The sequence below is a fragment of the Meriones unguiculatus genome, chromosome 17 (genome assembly GCF_030254825.1).
Source record: "Meriones unguiculatus strain TT.TT164.6M chromosome 17, Bangor_MerUng_6.1, whole genome shotgun sequence".
Taxonomy (NCBI): Eukaryota; Metazoa; Chordata; class Mammalia; order Rodentia; family Muridae; genus Meriones; species Meriones unguiculatus.
This window is the reverse complement of record NC_083364.1, coordinates 15,235,576-15,252,903: the sequence shown is the minus strand read 5'-3', so window position 1 is coordinate 15,252,903 and position 17,328 is coordinate 15,235,576. Positions and strand designations below refer to the sequence as shown.

Sequence of the window (17,328 nt, the reverse complement as noted above, 5' to 3'; positions counted from 1 at the left end):
TGTGAATAGTGGTTTTCTGTTGCAGCTCTCAACACGAGGTAGGGGACTTAGAGCCAGTGCCCAGCTCTCTCCCCTCCCGCTTGCATTTCTGCACAGCTCAAGGCACCTCTCAGCCTGACCTCTCCCACCTACTTTCTGTCTGAGCTCCAGCCCCTCAGCTGGGAGTTTTATCTTCAGAATTTAAATAGTCCGTTCAAGCACGGCTGGGTTCTTTGTATCTGGAAGTCTTCCTCCACCCAGAACCTGTACGACTTGGAGGGAGAACTTGAAATCTGTCAGTCTGTGCAGCTGATGGTCTGAGGCTCAAGGCTTCTCTGCTCTACACTGGAAAATACTGCCTGCTGTCTCCAAGCCTGCAGTGCAGAGGACCTGGGGAGAGTGGGAGAGGTTGTAAAGTTTGGGTCTCAAGACACGTTTGTCCCAGTTCAGATATGTGTTGAGGATATCCTGCCTGCTAGGGCCAGTGACTGTGTTGCCTCCTTCTGCTTCGGGTTGGCCCCGCCCCTTCAGTTTGGTTCCTTGGGCCTGCTAGGAGGAGGCAGCCCTCTGCAACGCATGATTGGCTCAGCCCAGCTCACATCCTGCACAGTCAGTAAGCAGGAAACTTCTTCAGAGAAGAGCGGAGATATCCTGGGACTCACTGCCCCTGAGAGAGGTGCCAGGCTTGGGGACACAGGAGAGGCCCAGAACACGGTGGAACTGCCTACAGCTTGGCTCCAGGGAGCCAGCTGGCTCTGGAGGCGGCTGTTTTCCAGTCACCACACCACTTCTCTGAGCTTCCCTCCCTCCCCCCGTCTGGGCTGGTCTAGACTAAACAGGTCCCATCTGTCTGTCTCTTTCCTTTCTGTGGTCTCGTCTCTCCCCTGCATGGCCCTGGGTGACATATTGTAGCCATCTAAGTCCCTGTCCCTGTTTCTGTCCCTGTCCAGTGACTCCAGTGGTCCACCTTTCTCCTGGGCCTCAGAATCTCCACCTCTCCCCTCCAGGATGCTACAGCTGAGCCTGTCCTGGCTGAGACTGGGGGCCCTGCTTGCTTCCCCATGGCAGCTTCTGGGGCTGGTTGGGGCCTCCTTGCTCCTGGCCCGAATTCTGACCTGGATCAATGCCTGGCATGACAACTGCCGCCGCCTCCGCTGCTTTCCTCGGCTCACTTCCCTGCACTGGTTTTGGGGTCACATTGGCTTGGTGAGTACGGAAGCAGGTAGGTCTGGTGTGTCAGGATGAGCGTTCTCAAAGGCAAGAGAGGCTCTTAGGAATCCAGGAGTCACGAGAGGGCTGGGGCCTACACCAGTACAGAGGTGAGGGAGGCCGTGGGGGTCCCTCTCTGCTCACATACCCAGCTTTGCCTCTGTCCACACCATGCTCTGAAGCTTTCCTCTCTCTCTCTCTCTCTCTCTCTCTCTCTCTCTCTCTCTCTCTCTCTCCTTTCCCTTTCTCATCCCCAGCTAACTTTGGATCACATTCTCACCAGAACTCACGGTCTGAAGCCTCTTCCTGTGGTCTGTTCTGTGTTGTAGTTAGAGGCCCCCAGGACAGGCTGCACAGGGTCCCTTTCACCATGTACTGCCTTCACTTTCCATTGTTGGATTTGAGGCTTTCTAATGGAACATATGGGGCATGCCGTTTTCCTGGCGCATCTCTGTTGGCCTCAGGCCAGTGTCTGTACCTCTGTGAGGTGCCTCTTCTTCTGTGGGAATCAGCTGTGATCCCTGTCTCTCTGCCCACAGGGACACCGAATGGCAGAAGACGTGATCTCTCCTCTCCAATGCCTTAGGCCCTGTCCTTCCTTACCCAGCCTCACACTATGTCGAAGGATTCCATTGTCTGAGTTAGGTCAAAGTGAGCCATCTGCTTTTCTCTATGATGAACGCTGAATGTTCTGTGCCCCCTACTGAAAGGGTTCCATTACTAGCCCAGCCACTGTTTCTGTTTTTCTGGAGGGCACCACTGTGGCCTCTTCGATAATGGTTACCTTTCCTGGGAAAGGTTTCTTACTCACATCCAGTGCCCCTTGCTCCATGACTTCCTCTTGCCAGAGCCACTGTTGGCATTTTAGTGTCACCTGTAAGGTGATTGAAGGGCTGCTTTTTCTCACCACAGTCCTCTTTTCTTCCAGCTTCTCTGTTTGGCCTTCTCTCCTCCCGTATCTCCTCAGGCCTTCTTCTTTTATGTTATGTTACATGGTAAAGGAATAGGAAGAAAAAAACCCCAAATATGTATGTATTTGTGCACAAACATATCCTTAACAAAACAGAACAGAAACACTCATGATAAATATGATAATTGTTTCTGTAACTGATCATATGGTCTTAGCTGGTTTTCAGAACCTCTTTCCTCTACTGCCTATTCTGTATATTTCTTCTACCCTCGGAAAACATTTCATAAGGTCTTGTGTCTTTATCTGGAGGGGTGACCCATACCGTCATTCCTGAAGAACTATTGTCATTCTGCCTGGATTGCACTGTTGGAGTTTCCCATGATCCAACCACAGGGCATGCTAACGAGACATGCCCGAAAGACCTCGTCCACTCTATGGAGCTGCGCATTGCACCAAGGAGGAAGAGAGTACTCACCTTAGCCCTGACTTGGACAATAGAGTCCTCTGACACATACGCTTCCTTCTGCTGTGGAGAAGCAGCCAGATTTTCCTCTAGCAGTCTGAATCAGCTATCCCTGATAACACAATAACACATCTTTTAGCCTGTTGATTCAAGGGAATAAGGAACCCAAATTGGCCAAGGGGAAGGCTTAGCTTCCAAGTCAATGGAATATTTATCCTAGCTCTTGGCGAAAGCAGCCTCCCATCTGGAGCCAAGTCTAGTAAGTCAGCAGAGCATAAGATTGTGTGAACAATGGGAGAAAAAGATTGCTAGTGGGCCCCTAGAGGCGATCAGGCATGGCACCATCCTCATTTCTACCTCCTTCTTGATTCCTGAGCTACAAATTCCAGTCCCAGGGGAAACAGCACCACGTATTGTACATGGATTCAGAGCGTTTATAGCCTTCTGGGAACTTTTCCCACAGCCTGAGTTCTTCCACCTGTTGGCACTGTCCCCTTAAAAGGGCAGTCCATTCTTCTTTCAAGCCACCTGCTTCAAGATGATGGAGTGGGGTAAGACCACTGAATTCCACAGACATGAGCCCACTGCCTCCCTTCTGCCACTGTGAAATGAGTTCTTTTTCAGCAGCAAAATTATGTGGGCTACTACGATGGTGGACAAAGAATTCTGTGAATAAATAGATGGTAGTTTGGCAGAAGAATTACATGCAGGAATGGCAAATTCATAATATAGAGTAAGCGTCTATTTTAGTAAGGACAAAGCCATGTCCATTCCATGGTGGAAGTGGTATAAGGTAGTCAGCCTGCCTCAGGTCACTGGCTGGTCTCCCCAGGGAATGGTGTCATACTGGAGGCTCAGTGTTGGTCTCTGCTGCTGGCAGATCTGGCACTCAATGGCAGCCATAAGCAGATCAGCCTTGGTGAGTGGAAGGCTGTGTTGTTGAGCCCATGCATAGCTTCCATTCCTGTCACCTTGGTCACCTTGGTCATGGGCCCATTGGTCAATGGCAGGGATAGCTGGGGGAAGATGTTAATCACTAGCCATAGTTCAAGCCCCCCATCTCCTGATGACTAAAGTCCATCTCTGCTGAGATCGCCTTTTGCTGAGTAGTTACACAGGACACAAGAAGCTTCACATCCTTTGCCTCTTTGGAGAGCTCTACCACATGCCTTTCTGAAAATGTCATCTCGATTTTTAATCACACGCCTTTTTAGAACCCCACCATGTCGCCAGATCATTGGCCGAAGCGGCAGTATATAATCACACATTTGACCATCTCCTTTTCCAAGCAAAAACCTGACTGTACACACTTGTGAAGATTTTCCTTCACTAATGTCCTTCAGAGTTATCACAGAAAGGCTATAATACTGCAGCTATTACCTTTGGGTGGTGACTGTTTAGCATGTGGAAGCGTTCACAAATGCCTACTATTCTGTTCAACAGCTCACAGGTCACACTTCGTGAGGCTGTGTGCACTCTTAGGAACAAAGGTATTGGAACAGGAGTAGGAACCACACACATTTTGGTATCTTCAGTAATTTGCTGTGCTTTCTTTACCGGTATAGGCTTGGTTATACACACACACACATACACATACATATGTACATATACATATGCACTCATGTACACACACATATACATATGCACACATGTACATACATACATGTACACATATACATATGTACACATATGTCCCAGACCTCTTCTTATATGAACCAGAAGCTGTAAGTTCTTTAGGAGTGTAGTGGTCCTTCTCACTGTGTACTCCATTTCTGGGGCCTGCTGAAACTTGAGTCTAGTAGGGAGAGTGGACCCCAATTGGCAAGAGCTGACTTGCTTGGCATCTCCTTCAGGGAGGGTCATTCTTGGGTTTCATAGACATCACAGGATTTTTTTCAGACAAGGGTAGAGAGGGAAATAGTTCAGGGAGTGGGGTTGAGAATATATTTGCTACTAAATGTAGGAAGACCTCTTCTCCAGGTGAACCAAACCCACCAGATTCTGAGAGTTCCATGCTCTCAGGTCCTCTGTGCATCTTCATCTCAAGTTGCGGATCCCACTCTTTACCAAACAATGCCCTCACTTTAATTATTGACATACTTTGAGGCTGGGACCTGAATTTGCATTGTAAGTCATTCAGTTTTATGACAAGGGCTTGTATTTGGCTGTCAGCATCTTCAGGCCTATGGCTGTTCAAGATAAGATTCTCTCTTTGGACCAGGTGGTGGTGGTGGATCATGTCTTTAATTTTAGCAGTCAGGAGGTAGAGGCGGGTGGATCTCTATGAGTTAGAGACCAAAATGCTCTACAGAGTGAGTTTCAGGCCAGCCAAGGTGACACAGAGAAACCTTGTCTTATAAAACTAACCAACCAACAAACAAATAAAACAATAACAACAACAAAACTAGATTCTCTCTTAGGACACACTTACAAGCTTTTAGATGGTTTGTACACAACTGGAACTGGGAAGTTAAGCTCATTTTATTTTCATTTGCTGTTTTATCCAGAAACATTGGCTGCAACTAACCAGCATCATTATATTACTTAATTTTCTAGAATTAAAAAAAATATATATTCATCCTCACAGTGGATGAATCAGGAACACCAAGCACACTTATCTTGTATAGTTCTTTAAGCAGTTCACACCATTGGTTATCAGTGGTTTTTAGACTACCAAGCTTTTAGCAATGGCATTTCGAAAACCTTGGGCTTGGGTGAATTCAATCAGCCATGTATTCCATTGTCTTGGTCACAGTGATGACGGCTGTTAGGTGTCATGTCAGCTCTTGTCTATCCATTCCCCAAATCCTACTTCTACTAAACCTCTAGCCTGCACATTCTGCCATAGACTCGTGTGTTACGGACCGACCCAGCCGGGTCCCACAACCGTGGGAGAATCAGGGTTTTTGGATACTCAGGAAGACACAAGTTAGGCGGATTGACAGACAGAGGCCACACCGAGGAGTGCTTTGAATCTGCTATAATTTTACTGAAGTCAAACTAATAATTTTATAATGATTACATGAGGAAATACCCCAAAGCTGGCATACTTCCCAAACATTCAGATTTTTACCAAGAATACAAAGTTTACATTTTAACATAGGGCAGTGCCCACAAGAAATCTTGGCCTGAGAACTTTTGATCAAAGCAGACAAAGGAAACAAAACAAAACAACACACACACACACACACACACACAAAAAAAAAAAACAACAACAACAACAACAAAAAAAACAGTTTCATTATTGCTAACCAATGAAGAGGAAAGTCAGGAGCTAAGTCAGATACCTGCCAAAATAGTTTTCTGCGTCAAAATCTAAATACACCTTTGTTAACCATCCTCCCATATGTCTTGCTAAAGATTTATAATTTTCCTTAGAAAGAAGACACCAAAGGGAGGCATGCTCGAGCCAGCTGTACTTTCCCATGCTATCTTTTCCTAAGAAGGAGTCCACTATTTCTTTTTTTATTCTTGTAATGCTTCCTGATACTGAATCTGATTCATTACTTCTCTTAAGATTATTTTTCTTCCATTCTATTCTTATTAAAGCTTTTAATAATCTACCAAAGATGTATTTCCTTAAATAGTTAATTGTGCTATTCCAAGAATCATAGAGAAAAATCAAAAGGCTCATAAATCCAACCCCACAACCGCAACCGAGAAAGCCTAGAAATCTCAGAATACGTCTTTTTTGGCTTAGATGGTTGGGAGAACATATTGCCAGTGACCTACAGGGAGCGTATTCCCGAAGAAAACGTATCTCCCATCTAGTAACACAATCTATAGATATGCTACACTGACGACGCTGGAGTGGGTGTCGCACTCATGGACAAAGAGTCACTCTCATCTCTTGCCCCTCTCTTGCCCCTCTTGCTCATCTGCCTGCTCCTCATTCCTGTCACCTTGTTGATTTCCAGGTTCTTGAGTCCTGGCACTGTTGGATCTTTTTCTCCACAGCTCTCTGCTGTTCTCTCTCTATCATCCTCCTAAGAGTCTCTTTTTAGTGTTTTAGGATTCTTGTTGTTCACTGGTCTCCCCAGATTTCCCTGTGGCCCCTCTGTGTTCACTTCTGGTTCTCCCTCCCCCGAACTTTCCATACTGGATCGCCTGCTGTCTTCTCTCCTCCTTTGCTCCTTTCTCAAGGCTTCTTCCTTACACGGGATCTAAATTGGCCATCAGTTCCCTCCTGAGGGAAATTCTAATCTCACTTCTTTCCTAAGCTGGGTACCAAGTCTGTGGGTGTCCTCACACATCCTTTGCTTCAAAGCTGCAGAGGAACTTGGCCATCACTGAGGCTAAATTAGCTGAGTCCACTCTGATGTTAGATAAGTGGTAAGAAAAGAGAGGCCAGGTATCAGAAGAATCAGAGGCAGAGAATTTGATAAAGACACAGAGAGGCATGTAGAGGGAGACGACAGAGTTGAGAGGGAGATCAAGAAAAATAAGGAGCAAGAATGATAGACACACACACAGAGAAACAAAATGGGGTAGATAATTGTTGGTGAAATATATACACTCATACATTTATATGTAATATATTTTACCTGTATCATTTATCTGTTACATATCCCTGTGCCATTTATTTATCTATTAGCATCACACCTATAAATCATTTGTGTATCCACATTTATCTACTAATCATCTATCTATCTATCTATCTACCTACCTACCTACGATCTATTCATCCATTCAGGAAACATAAAGAGAGGTTGGAGAAATCAGTGTTTGAGAATACTTGCTGCTCTTGCAAAGAACCTGGCTTCAGGAACTAGGACCCACATCAGGCAACTGACAACTACCTGAAACAGCATTTCCAATGGATCCAACACCTTCTTTTGGCCTCCATGGGCCTTTATATAAAATACGTAGGCACACACATATACAAAAAATAAATCAATAAATCTTAAAAAACAAAACAGAGATAGGGGAATAGGGTTCAGAGAGAGAAACAGAGAGACACATGTAAATAAACACATGAACATAAAAAATGATGTGCAGTTTAATTCAGGTTGATTCAGCAAGAGCCATTTATGAATGAGTCAATGGAAAGAGTAAGAGTGGTGTGGAATTTGATTGGCAAGAAAAGGCTAGCTTCAGTCTTTTCCATCTCCAGATCAAGAACAATGAGGAAGGCCTGATGTTGTGGACTGAAATGGGTCACCACTTCCATGGTGTCCATGTCGGTTGGATTTGGGCCGTCTATCCCTTCCTGAGGCTCATCCACCCCAAGACCATTGGCCCTGTTCTCCAGGCACCAGGTATTTCTCCAAGAACCCCAATTACCGATCTGTTCTCCCTTTTCTCCAAGCCCTTCCTACCCCTGCACAAGTCAGGTTGGTCAGGAGAGGATGGAGCCTTGTTTAGGAGAAACCACAGCCCTACCACTAACTTGGATGACCCTGGGCAAGGTCTCTTGGGTCTCTCTAGATACTATGGTCTGTTAAATTGTGTGTGATGGAAATTCAACCCAGTGTGGTCTTAACAAAGAAAAAAAAATCTACTAGCTGGGGGTATAGCTTTGTGGTAGGCACTTGTCTGCCACTTACTGTACCTTAGACTGCATGCCTAGGCACTGAAAAAAAAATTAAAGAAATCTGCTGGCAGAAAAATCCAGGGAGAGTGTTCTTTAAGGACAGCTGGATACAGGCCTCAAAAATGCTGCAGGATGCATTGTCTGTTAGTCCCCCTTCCTCCGATGTCTTCACTCTCCTGTGCAGAAAGATAACCCCTAACAACTCAACCCCTTAAAAAATCCCTGTGTTTCCAGGAAGAGTTCACTTTGCCTCATTGGGTGATAAGACAGATTCTTCATCCACCATGGTGACTCGGTTGTCTCATATTATTTTAGACATAAAATAACAAATAACCAGTACGTCAGTTCAGAGTGCGGTCTTGAACAGAGGCAAAGTAAAAACGGATATGCGTGTTTTCATAGCCTTTTCTTAAACGAATGCAAAAGGCTAGAAGATGAAGGTCATCTACACCCTGAAGGTGTGCTCTTTCCTGATTCTTTGGTCCTTGACAAACATCTCTAATAATGGAATAGAATAAAAATGTGGAGATCTTCTGGGTGTGGTGTGCATTCCTTTAAGGCCAGAAGTAGGTAGGCAGAGGCAGGCAGATCTCTGTCTGTTCCAGGCCAGCTGATCCACAAAGTTACAGAGAAACAGGAACAGACATCCCTTCAAACACGTTTCTGATGTAGACCAGATAGGCCAGACCTGAACAGAGCAGAAAGGCTGAGTTCCGGAAACTGACGCTCAGCGAAACACACAGCACCCGGAGGACTCCACCCACCTTACAGCTTCAGCCCCTTTTTGGGACCTTAAGCTGAAAACTGACTTGGGAGGAAGAGGGGGTACAGAATCCTTCAGAAGACCCAGCAGGTCAGCTGTGTCTGGTTGGCCGTGAGCTGCTTGCTGGCTGGCTGGCTGGCTGGGGCAGTGGCAGCCCTTCAAGGGAGCACACGGGGGCCGAATCCTGTGCGCTGTGATATAAATCACACACTGTGCAACAGCTTGTGGTTATAGGCTTGTTGTGGGAAAGGCAAAACTGAGACAGTGGGAGAGCTTAGAAGGGTGAGAATACAGAATGGGAAGGGAGACAGACAGGCAGGGAGCAGAGGAGAGAGGGAGAGAGAGAAGCTGGGGGTCCTTTTATCCCGGTCCGCGGTAACGGTGCCCAATCATGATAACAGGTTGCTAAGCAGCCTAGGAGTGGGCTAGTGCGTTGACCGGCGAACCGACACTGGTCTTTGAGGACAGGGGTATCCTTAACTTTAAATACTTAATGTTTAGCATGGAGGATACATCATTTGGGTCATGACTGAAACATGTTAAAATCCTATCTGGGGTTCAGTTAAATCCTATCCGAAGGGTACAATTGAATCATGTAAGACTGTTGTATGGTCCGTGTTAGACCATACGTTGTGCCCTGTGAGGATGACCTTTGCTCTCCTCGCTGCTGCAGCCTGATCTGGTCTGCCTCACCTCCCTCCTTTTCCCTCCTTCCCTTGTTCCTGTCCCCTTCCTGATTGGTTATGTTTGGAGGGGAAGTGGACAGCCATGGGGCTGGGAGTCCCCATCCTTCCCAGAGACCACCATTCACCCACTCCGTGGCCCCTGATTGATCTCCTCCCTTCTTAATGGCAGCTTCAGTGGCCCTCAAGGAAATGAATTTTTATGGCTTCCTGAAGCCCTGGCTGGGTGAGTACCTCAAGATCAGGGTCAGGAGATACCATATTGGGCCAGGTGAAGGTGCCAGCCTTGCCCACTGCCCTCCCTGCCCTCCCAGGAGATGGGCTGTTGCTGAGTGCTGGTAACAAGTGGAGCCACCATCGCCGCCTGCTGACGCCTGCTTTCCACTTTGACATCCTGAAGCCCTATGTGAAGATTTTTAATAAGAGTGTGAACACCATGCATGTGAGTCTGTGTTTATATGTGCTAGAATGGGATGGTTTCTTTTATAACATTAAAATTATGTTATAGGACTCAAACCTGGGTCCTCTGTAAGGGCAACCAGTGCTCTTAACCTCTGATCCACCTCTCCAGCTCCATATGGAGTAATTTCTGTAGCCGCACACCAATTAGCGTTTATTGAATAGCTTCTATACAACAGAAGGACTATGCCAGTCCCATGATCTATGTTTTCGCATTGCCATGAGGTAGAAATTACTATGACAGTTATGACATCATCATTGTGGATGATGAAACTGGCGCCAAGGAGGTCAGGATGCTTCTCCAAGTTCCCCAGTAGTAAGAGTGTGAGTGGTGGAGCAGCCGTTCAGCAGATGAGGTTAAACGAATTGTTGCTGAAGATTTACCAAATGGGAACTAGGAGAGGGAAATGCATTGACCACAGGGCCATACAGACATTAGACTTGAACTCAGTTTCTGACTCCCAGCCTTGTGTCTTCTCCCACCCATGTCTGGCCTATTCTGGGGTAAAGGCCTAAATGTAGTGTGTGTGTGTGTGTGTGTGTGTGTGTGTGTGTGTGTGTGTATTGTCTACCTTGGTGTTTGGAGTTGGCCAGGGCCTCAGGAGCCAAGGCTTAATTGTATTCCCTTCTCTTGCCAGACCAAATGGCAGCACCTAACCACTCAGGGCACCACCTGCCTGGACATGTTTGAACACATCAGCCTCATGACCTTGGACAACCTTCAGAAATGTGTCTTCAGCTTTGACAGCAACTGTCAGGAGTGAGTCACTGTCTTTGCCTGGGAACCTAAGCGTGGACCAAGGGAAGAGGCTGTGGAGTTCTGGGTCCCCAACCCCTATTGGCAGTCTCAGGGTGCAGATGCGGAGGAGCTGAGGAGCAGGGTCTCATGCGGTGGTGAGTACGGCAGGGATGAACAACCTGGAAGACTGGGAGAACAGGTCACTTACTGACATCGTGGAGCTAGCTTATATAGCTCGTCAGTGGGGAGGGAGGAAAAAGGACACGGAAGTGCTGCAGTGGGGTCAGGGACCTTCAAAGCGTATCAGCTAGATTAGCAGACTGCTGGTCACATGATTTCTGAGAAGCCAGTTCTCTGGTGGGGAAACAGAAGTTTAACTGGCTTTCCCATGATGTGGCCTTTGTTTCTATGGAGTTTGAGTAGACCCAAGCCTGATTTGGGTAGGGAGCAGCTCCACTCCTACTGTGCAGAGAGATTTCTGGGGTATGGGTACTACTCTACCATCCCCCTTGTGTCTTGGGAATCCACAGGGAGAAAGGAATGGTCAGAGGGAACAGAGGGGACCCCCTGGAGGACAAGGAAGAGAGAGAGAGAGAGAGAGAGAGAGAGAGAGAGAGAGAGAGACAGTTGGCCTTTCAGGGAGGTAGGATTGTTTGGATAAAGGCAAGGAGGTGTGGGTAAGCAGACAAGGAGAGTATTCTTGTCAATATCTGAGTGAAAGGACTGAAGAAGGCAGGCTGTCATTGGCTCCATATTTCAAAAGTTTCACCCATCATGGTGGGTGAGGAAGGGGATCACGGAACCCCTTCCATTAAGAAGGGCCAAGAGGCAAGCTTCCTCCTCCATCTCCTGTTCTTCTTTCTAAGCCCCTCCCTGTGGGATGAGATCGTCCACATCAGGGTGGGCGTTTATCCCTCAGCTAATCCTCTGGGAAACATCCTCACAGAGGACCATGGAAATGTGCTTGATGAGGACTGGGGATGTGACTCAGTAGGTAAAGTGCTTGCCACACAAGACCAAAGGCCCCAGCACCCATCAAAGCAAAGCCAGGGTGACTATATCCACAGTTCAGTGCTGGAGCGAGATTTAGATGGGGGGAATCTGGAGGCCACAGGTTAGCAGAATCAATGAGCTTCTCGTTCAATAAAAGACCCTTTCTCAAATACCAAGGTGGGGAGAAATTAGATACCTGATGTCAGCCTCTGACTTCACGTGCATGTGCACACATGTGTCATCACATGTCCACGAGGCAACTAAACAAACGTGTGCATACAAGGTACACAGACCACTCTGAAAAAAAAAAAAAGGTGAGATTTAATCTAAGCCGATAACAAGGTTAGGAATCACAGGGAGTTCAAAGTGCCTCCCTCTTTCCAACACAGAGTTAAACGGTGCTCGAGCATACTGCCTTTCTGTATTTCTTTTCTGATGCTGTGATAAAATACAGTTCTATAGGCGAAGTCCATAATGGCAAGGAAGGCACGGAAGCTGACCGATGAAGCAGGAAACTACCTGATCACATTTCATTTGCACCCAGGAAGCAAAGAGTGAGCACAAACTGCAAGTGGGGTAGGGCTGAAACTCTCAAGGTCCACTCCTCCAAGGCTCCCATCCTAACCAAAGAGTGCCATCAACTGGATCAACTAGGAAGCAAGTGTGCAAGCCTCTGGAGCACACTTCTCTTCAAATCCTCTATCATCTAAATCATCCATCTTCCTTCTTTCCTTCCTTTGTTCCTTCCTTCCTTAATGGCATCTTACTATGTTGTCTAGGCTATCTTGGAACTGAGTAGGGACTTCAGGCTACACATGAACTCATGATCCTCTTGCCTCCATCTCCTGACTGTTGGGACTGGAGTCACAAGCCACCAAGTCCAGCTAGCGGGCAGATCTTAATGATGTTGTATACCCAGCAAGAAGGGTGTGAATTCCATGTCTTCCAAGGAGACATGGGAGGTATTTAATAAGTAGGTGGAAGTCATAGTCATAGCTAAGATTGGACAATTGACCCAGTAAAGGAATGTCATAGATGCAGGATGCCAAAGACCTGAAGAGGAGATTATGAACTTGATACAGAAAACAGGGAAGATTTGTAAGAAAACAGGAAAGAAAAGATAGAGCAAATGCTGACTGAAAGAGAGATGAGAACAATGCCATATCTACCTTCAAATCCCGGGGCACAAGGCTACTCATGGGAAGCAGGAAGCAGAGAGAGGTGTGCTTGGCTAGGGCCTTTTTCTGGGCAAATCCTCATCCTGGGACTCTGGCTGGAACTTCTCTGGAGTTTCATGTGTGTAACATTGCTTCTTTTCTCTGGCCTGCCCTGCAGGTCTCCCAGTGAATACATTGCTGCAATCCTGGAGCTCAGCTCCCTCATCATGAAACGGTACCTCAGGCTCTTTCTGCATGTGGACTTCCTGTACTACCTCACTGCTGATGGGCGGCGCTTCCGCAAGGCCTGTGACCTGGTGCACAACTTCACAGATGCTGTCATCAGGGAGAGACGCCGCGTCCTTGCTAGCCAGGGTGTTGAATTCCTCAAAGCCAAGGCTAGGTCTAAGTCTTTGGACTTCATTGATGTGCTCTTGCTGGCCAAGGTGGGTTTTTGTGGGATCTGAACTGAGAACTTAATCAAGAACATTGAATGTTAGGTAGAAGTTAGAATTGATCAAGCGGGTATCTGGGAAGCAATAGATGGTATTTATAACAACTAAAAAGCCTACAAGATGTGACTCTGTTGGACACTGTGTAAGCAGCAAACGACAGCAGGAAATTAAGGAGGAACCCGCAGGGACAGGTCATGGAGAGGCTAGGGAAGGCGTGTGCGCAGTGCATATCAGAGCCTGTGTCAGGTCAAGCTCAGGAGCCCTCCAGTGGCATGAATTGAGGGTCTCATGTCTCCAGGATGAACACGGAAAGGAGCTGTCAGACAAGGACATCCGAGCAGAGGCTGACACCTTCATGTTTGGAGGTGGGAGTCCCCGTGAAGCCACAGAGAAGGTCTGAGTTGATTAATCCGTATCAGGAGGAAACACCAGATCCTCCATTCCACCAATCCTCTCCTTTCCTTGGGGAATAGATGCCCAAGTACTGTTCACTCCAGGGTGCTGAAACAGCCCAGCACCCAGAACTTCCTGTCTGCCCTGCAGGCCATGACACCACAGCCAGCGGGCTCTCCTGGATCCTGTACAACCTGGCGAGGCACCCGGAATACCAGGAGCGCTGCCGGCAGGAGGTGCGGGAGCTCCTGAGGGACCGCGAGCCTGAGGAGATTGAATGGTGAGTGCAAGAATATAGCTGTGAGCCAGCATGGCAGCTGCCGTTTTTGATCTGTGAAATTACATTTCATTCATTCATTCATTCATTCATTCATTCATTCATGCATTCGTGTGTGAGTGTCCGTGCTGGGAGTGTGCATGTACTAAGTCACTTGTGGAGGTCAGAGGAATTTTCAGGGACTGTTTCTCTCCTACCACGTACGCTCTAAGGATTGAACTCAGGTTGCTCAGGGTCAGCAGCAAGAGCCTTTCTCTTAAATTACCTTTGCTATAGGACTAAATGATCACAGGGAAGCAGCAAGAATTTCAACAAGTGGCAGTAAGGCTGGCCAGTACTGTTTATGTGCACTTGTGTGTGTGTGTGTGTGTGTGTGTGTGTGTGTGTGTGTGTACACCCATGGTGCATGTGTGGAGCATAGAAGACAACTCTCGGTAGTTGGTTCTCTCCATCACCTTGTGTGGGCTGGTATTGAACTCAGGTCATCAAGAGTGGGTGCCAGCCCTCTAATGACAAGCCATCTATCAGGCCAGGGCTTTTGCTTTTGCTCCTGGATAATCGTGCGGTGTGCTCCTCAGGGACGACCTGGCCCGGCTGCCCTTCCTGACCATGTGCATCAAGGAGAGTCTGCGGCTGCACCCCCCAATCGTGGTCATCTCTCGACTCTGCACCCAGGACATTGTGCTCCCCGATGGCCGGGTCATCCCCAAAGGTGTGGACTGTATGGGGAGGCCGCTCCTGGTGGTTCCCAGGGCCAACGTTGACTTCCCTTCTTGTCCAAAAGGGAACGACTGTCTCATCAGCATCTTCGGGGTTCATCACAACCCTTCAGTCTGGCCAGACCCTGAGGTGCGACCACACCCGTCCCCAATTCTGGGACCCTTACCTGGAAAACCAGAGCTGTCACCCTTCTGTCTCCATATCCATCTGTTCTTGGACTGGCTGGGTGTGCAGAGGGGTGTGACCCTTCAGCCTAGTCTTGGTTGATCTGCAGGTCTATGACCCCTTCCGCTTTGACCCAGAAAACCCACAGAAGAGGTCACCTCTGGCTTTTATTCCCTTTTCCGCCGGGCCCAGGTAAGGCGAGAGGGCTTGGGGTGAGAGCTGGAGTGAAAGCGGGGGCCGAGAGCGGAGACAGGAGAGGTTGGGGTGCTTGGGTTCCGAGTCTCCTTCCCGCCCGCTGCTCAGGGCTACACATGAAGGTCTAGCAGGCCGGGGTTGGAAGGTGAAAGGCGGGGCCCTGTGCTCAGAGCCCAGTCGTGGTCTGTCGCTGAGTCTGCGAGAGCTTCAGGATGGCGGACACTCACACTTGGTATCTCCCGGAGCATCAGCCTGCCTCTCGGGCTGGCCAGAACAACATGGACCCGGTCAAGCTTAAACCTTGGGGGCTAGTTTGGTCCCTGTGCAGTAAAAAGTTCCCACCCCGTCCTCCCGCAGGAACTGCATAGGACAGACTTTCGCCATGAGCGAGATGAAGGTGGCGATGGCGCTGACGCTGCTGCGCTTCCGCGTGCTGCCGGGTGACAAGGAGCCGCGCCTGAAGCCGGACCTGGTCCTGCGCGCAGAGGGCGGGCTGTGGCTGCGGGTGGAGCCGCTGAGCGCGGGCGCAGTGAGTGACAGGGCCTAGGATTGTCCCACCCACTCTGCGGAGCCCAGAATAAGGCGTGCCAGAAGGCGGCACTGCGGGACCACAGAAACCCTCTGGTAGCCTGGCTGACAAGAGGCGAGGCTGGGGTCTGCGACCTAGAGCCGGCCTGCTTCCTGGGTGATCCGCGGGGCCTGCAGGCTGATGAGAATTGCACTCAAACTCAAGCGTCGACTTAATTTTTTTGGTGACAGGGAGGCACCACAGATTTTTGAACAGGAGAGATACAGGGATTACCGGCACACACTACAGTTTTCTTCTATTTTTGAGACAGGGTTTCACAGAGTAGCTTTTAGAGGATAGACCAGGCTGGCCTTTAACTTGCAGCAGACCTCTTGAAGAAACTGAGGATGGCAGGGCTGGCTCCATTTTGTTTCTCAGACTCTATCTTAAGTTGACTGACCTTGGAGTGACTTGACCCCACCTTTGGGTTGTGAGAAGGGCCACATGGCCCTCCATCCTGCAGGCTGTCATGCCACAGAATGCATTAATGATGGGTCCTTGGTGTCAGGTGTCATAAATGCCACAGAAGTGTTAGTGGGTCCTCCACTCCACCCAGCAGGCATCGTACAGACATCTTAGATATCTGTCGGTTTGGCCACGTGGTTTGGAACAATTCGCCCAGAGGTCATCTCAATTGCTGTACCCCCACCCAAAACTTGCCCTTCCCTGTAATGCCAAGGCTTGGAATTCCCTGCTCACCGTTCTTCCCTTTAAAAACTCTGCCTCCCTGAGACTCGGGGCCTCACTTTCTAACCTGCTGCAGGGGAGATTGGAGGCCTTAGCTTAAGCTTGAATAAAGATCCTCATGTGATTTACAACGGACTCGGCTCCTAGTGGTCTTTTGGGGTCTCTCGAATCGGGCACAACAGTTTCTCAGGAGAGAAGTCTGGGAGCCGTTGACAATGATGTTAAGTGACGCTGAAGGCTTGTGACGTCCAAGGCCACTCAAACAGCTTACATTTAAAACGGCATCACCTTTGCAGGCTCCCTGGGTGGTGGAGTTCTCTCAGGCTCCCACCTGTTTCTCCTGGGGCTGGAGAGGTGGCTCAGTTGAGGAGACAGGAGGATCCCAGGCCCCCCCTGGCCAGTCGGTCTAGCTCAATCAGAAAGCCCCGGGTTCAGTGAGAGATTCTGTCTCAGGAAATAAGTGGACAGTGATGAATGAAGGCACATGACATAAATCTCTGGCCTCATAAACATGTCTCTGTGTTCTGAGTACACATGCACACACACACACACACACACACACGCACACACAGGCACGCACACTTACCTTTTATATCTCTTCTAGGATTTTGATTTCTCCCTCCTCTATCAGGAAGTCATTAAAACAGTTTCATGAGTTGGAGACTAGCCTGGGCTACCTATAGAAAGTTTGAGGCCAGCATTGTGAGACCTTACCTCAAATCCTAAAAACCCACAAAAGTAGAATTTTACATATCTCTGGCTTGAGAAATAACTTAGAGCATTTTAAAAATCTCTAGTGTTCTGTTCTAATTTATAAAGCGCTTTTGTAACACTGTGGTTGAGTGTAAGCCCAGGCCTTGCACCTATTAGGCAAATCTTCCACCACTGAGCTACACACCCTCTTGATTCTGCTATTTTTTTCAGTGGTGGTGGTGTGTCAGTAGGCCAGAGGGCAGTTCAGGTTTGATGTTTAGGAATGC

The 17,328-nt window shown here is 48.3% G+C and overlaps 1 protein-coding gene across 3 annotated transcripts; it reads left to right on the top strand.

The window, feature by feature from the left end:
* The first annotated feature begins 570 nt into the window (after positions 1 to 570).
* Positions 571 to 16,479, top strand: LOC110548892 (cytochrome P450 4F6-like). Of its 3 annotated transcripts, none has more exons than XM_060371027.1 (13): positions 571 to 655; positions 987 to 1,185; positions 7,675 to 7,819; positions 9,713 to 9,766; positions 9,855 to 9,982; positions 10,638 to 10,759; positions 13,067 to 13,334; positions 13,642 to 13,708; positions 13,887 to 14,016; positions 14,592 to 14,725; positions 14,798 to 14,862; positions 15,008 to 15,090; positions 15,451 to 16,479. In XM_060371027.1, exons 2-13 carry the CDS (start codon positions 988 to 990, stop codon positions 15,638 to 15,640), a joined length of 1,584 nt encoding a protein of 527 aa, XP_060227010.1. In that variant the 5' UTR covers positions 571 to 655; position 987; the 3' UTR covers positions 15,641 to 16,479. The 3 variants fall into 3 exon arrangements, with proteins under 3 accessions (XP_060227010.1, XP_060227011.1, XP_021493226.2); XM_060371028.1 differs by having other exon boundaries at positions 581 to 655; positions 930 to 1,185; XM_021637551.2 differs by lacking the exon at positions 571 to 655 and adding an exon at positions 662 to 818.
* Positions 16,480 to 17,328: the final 849 nt, after the last annotated feature.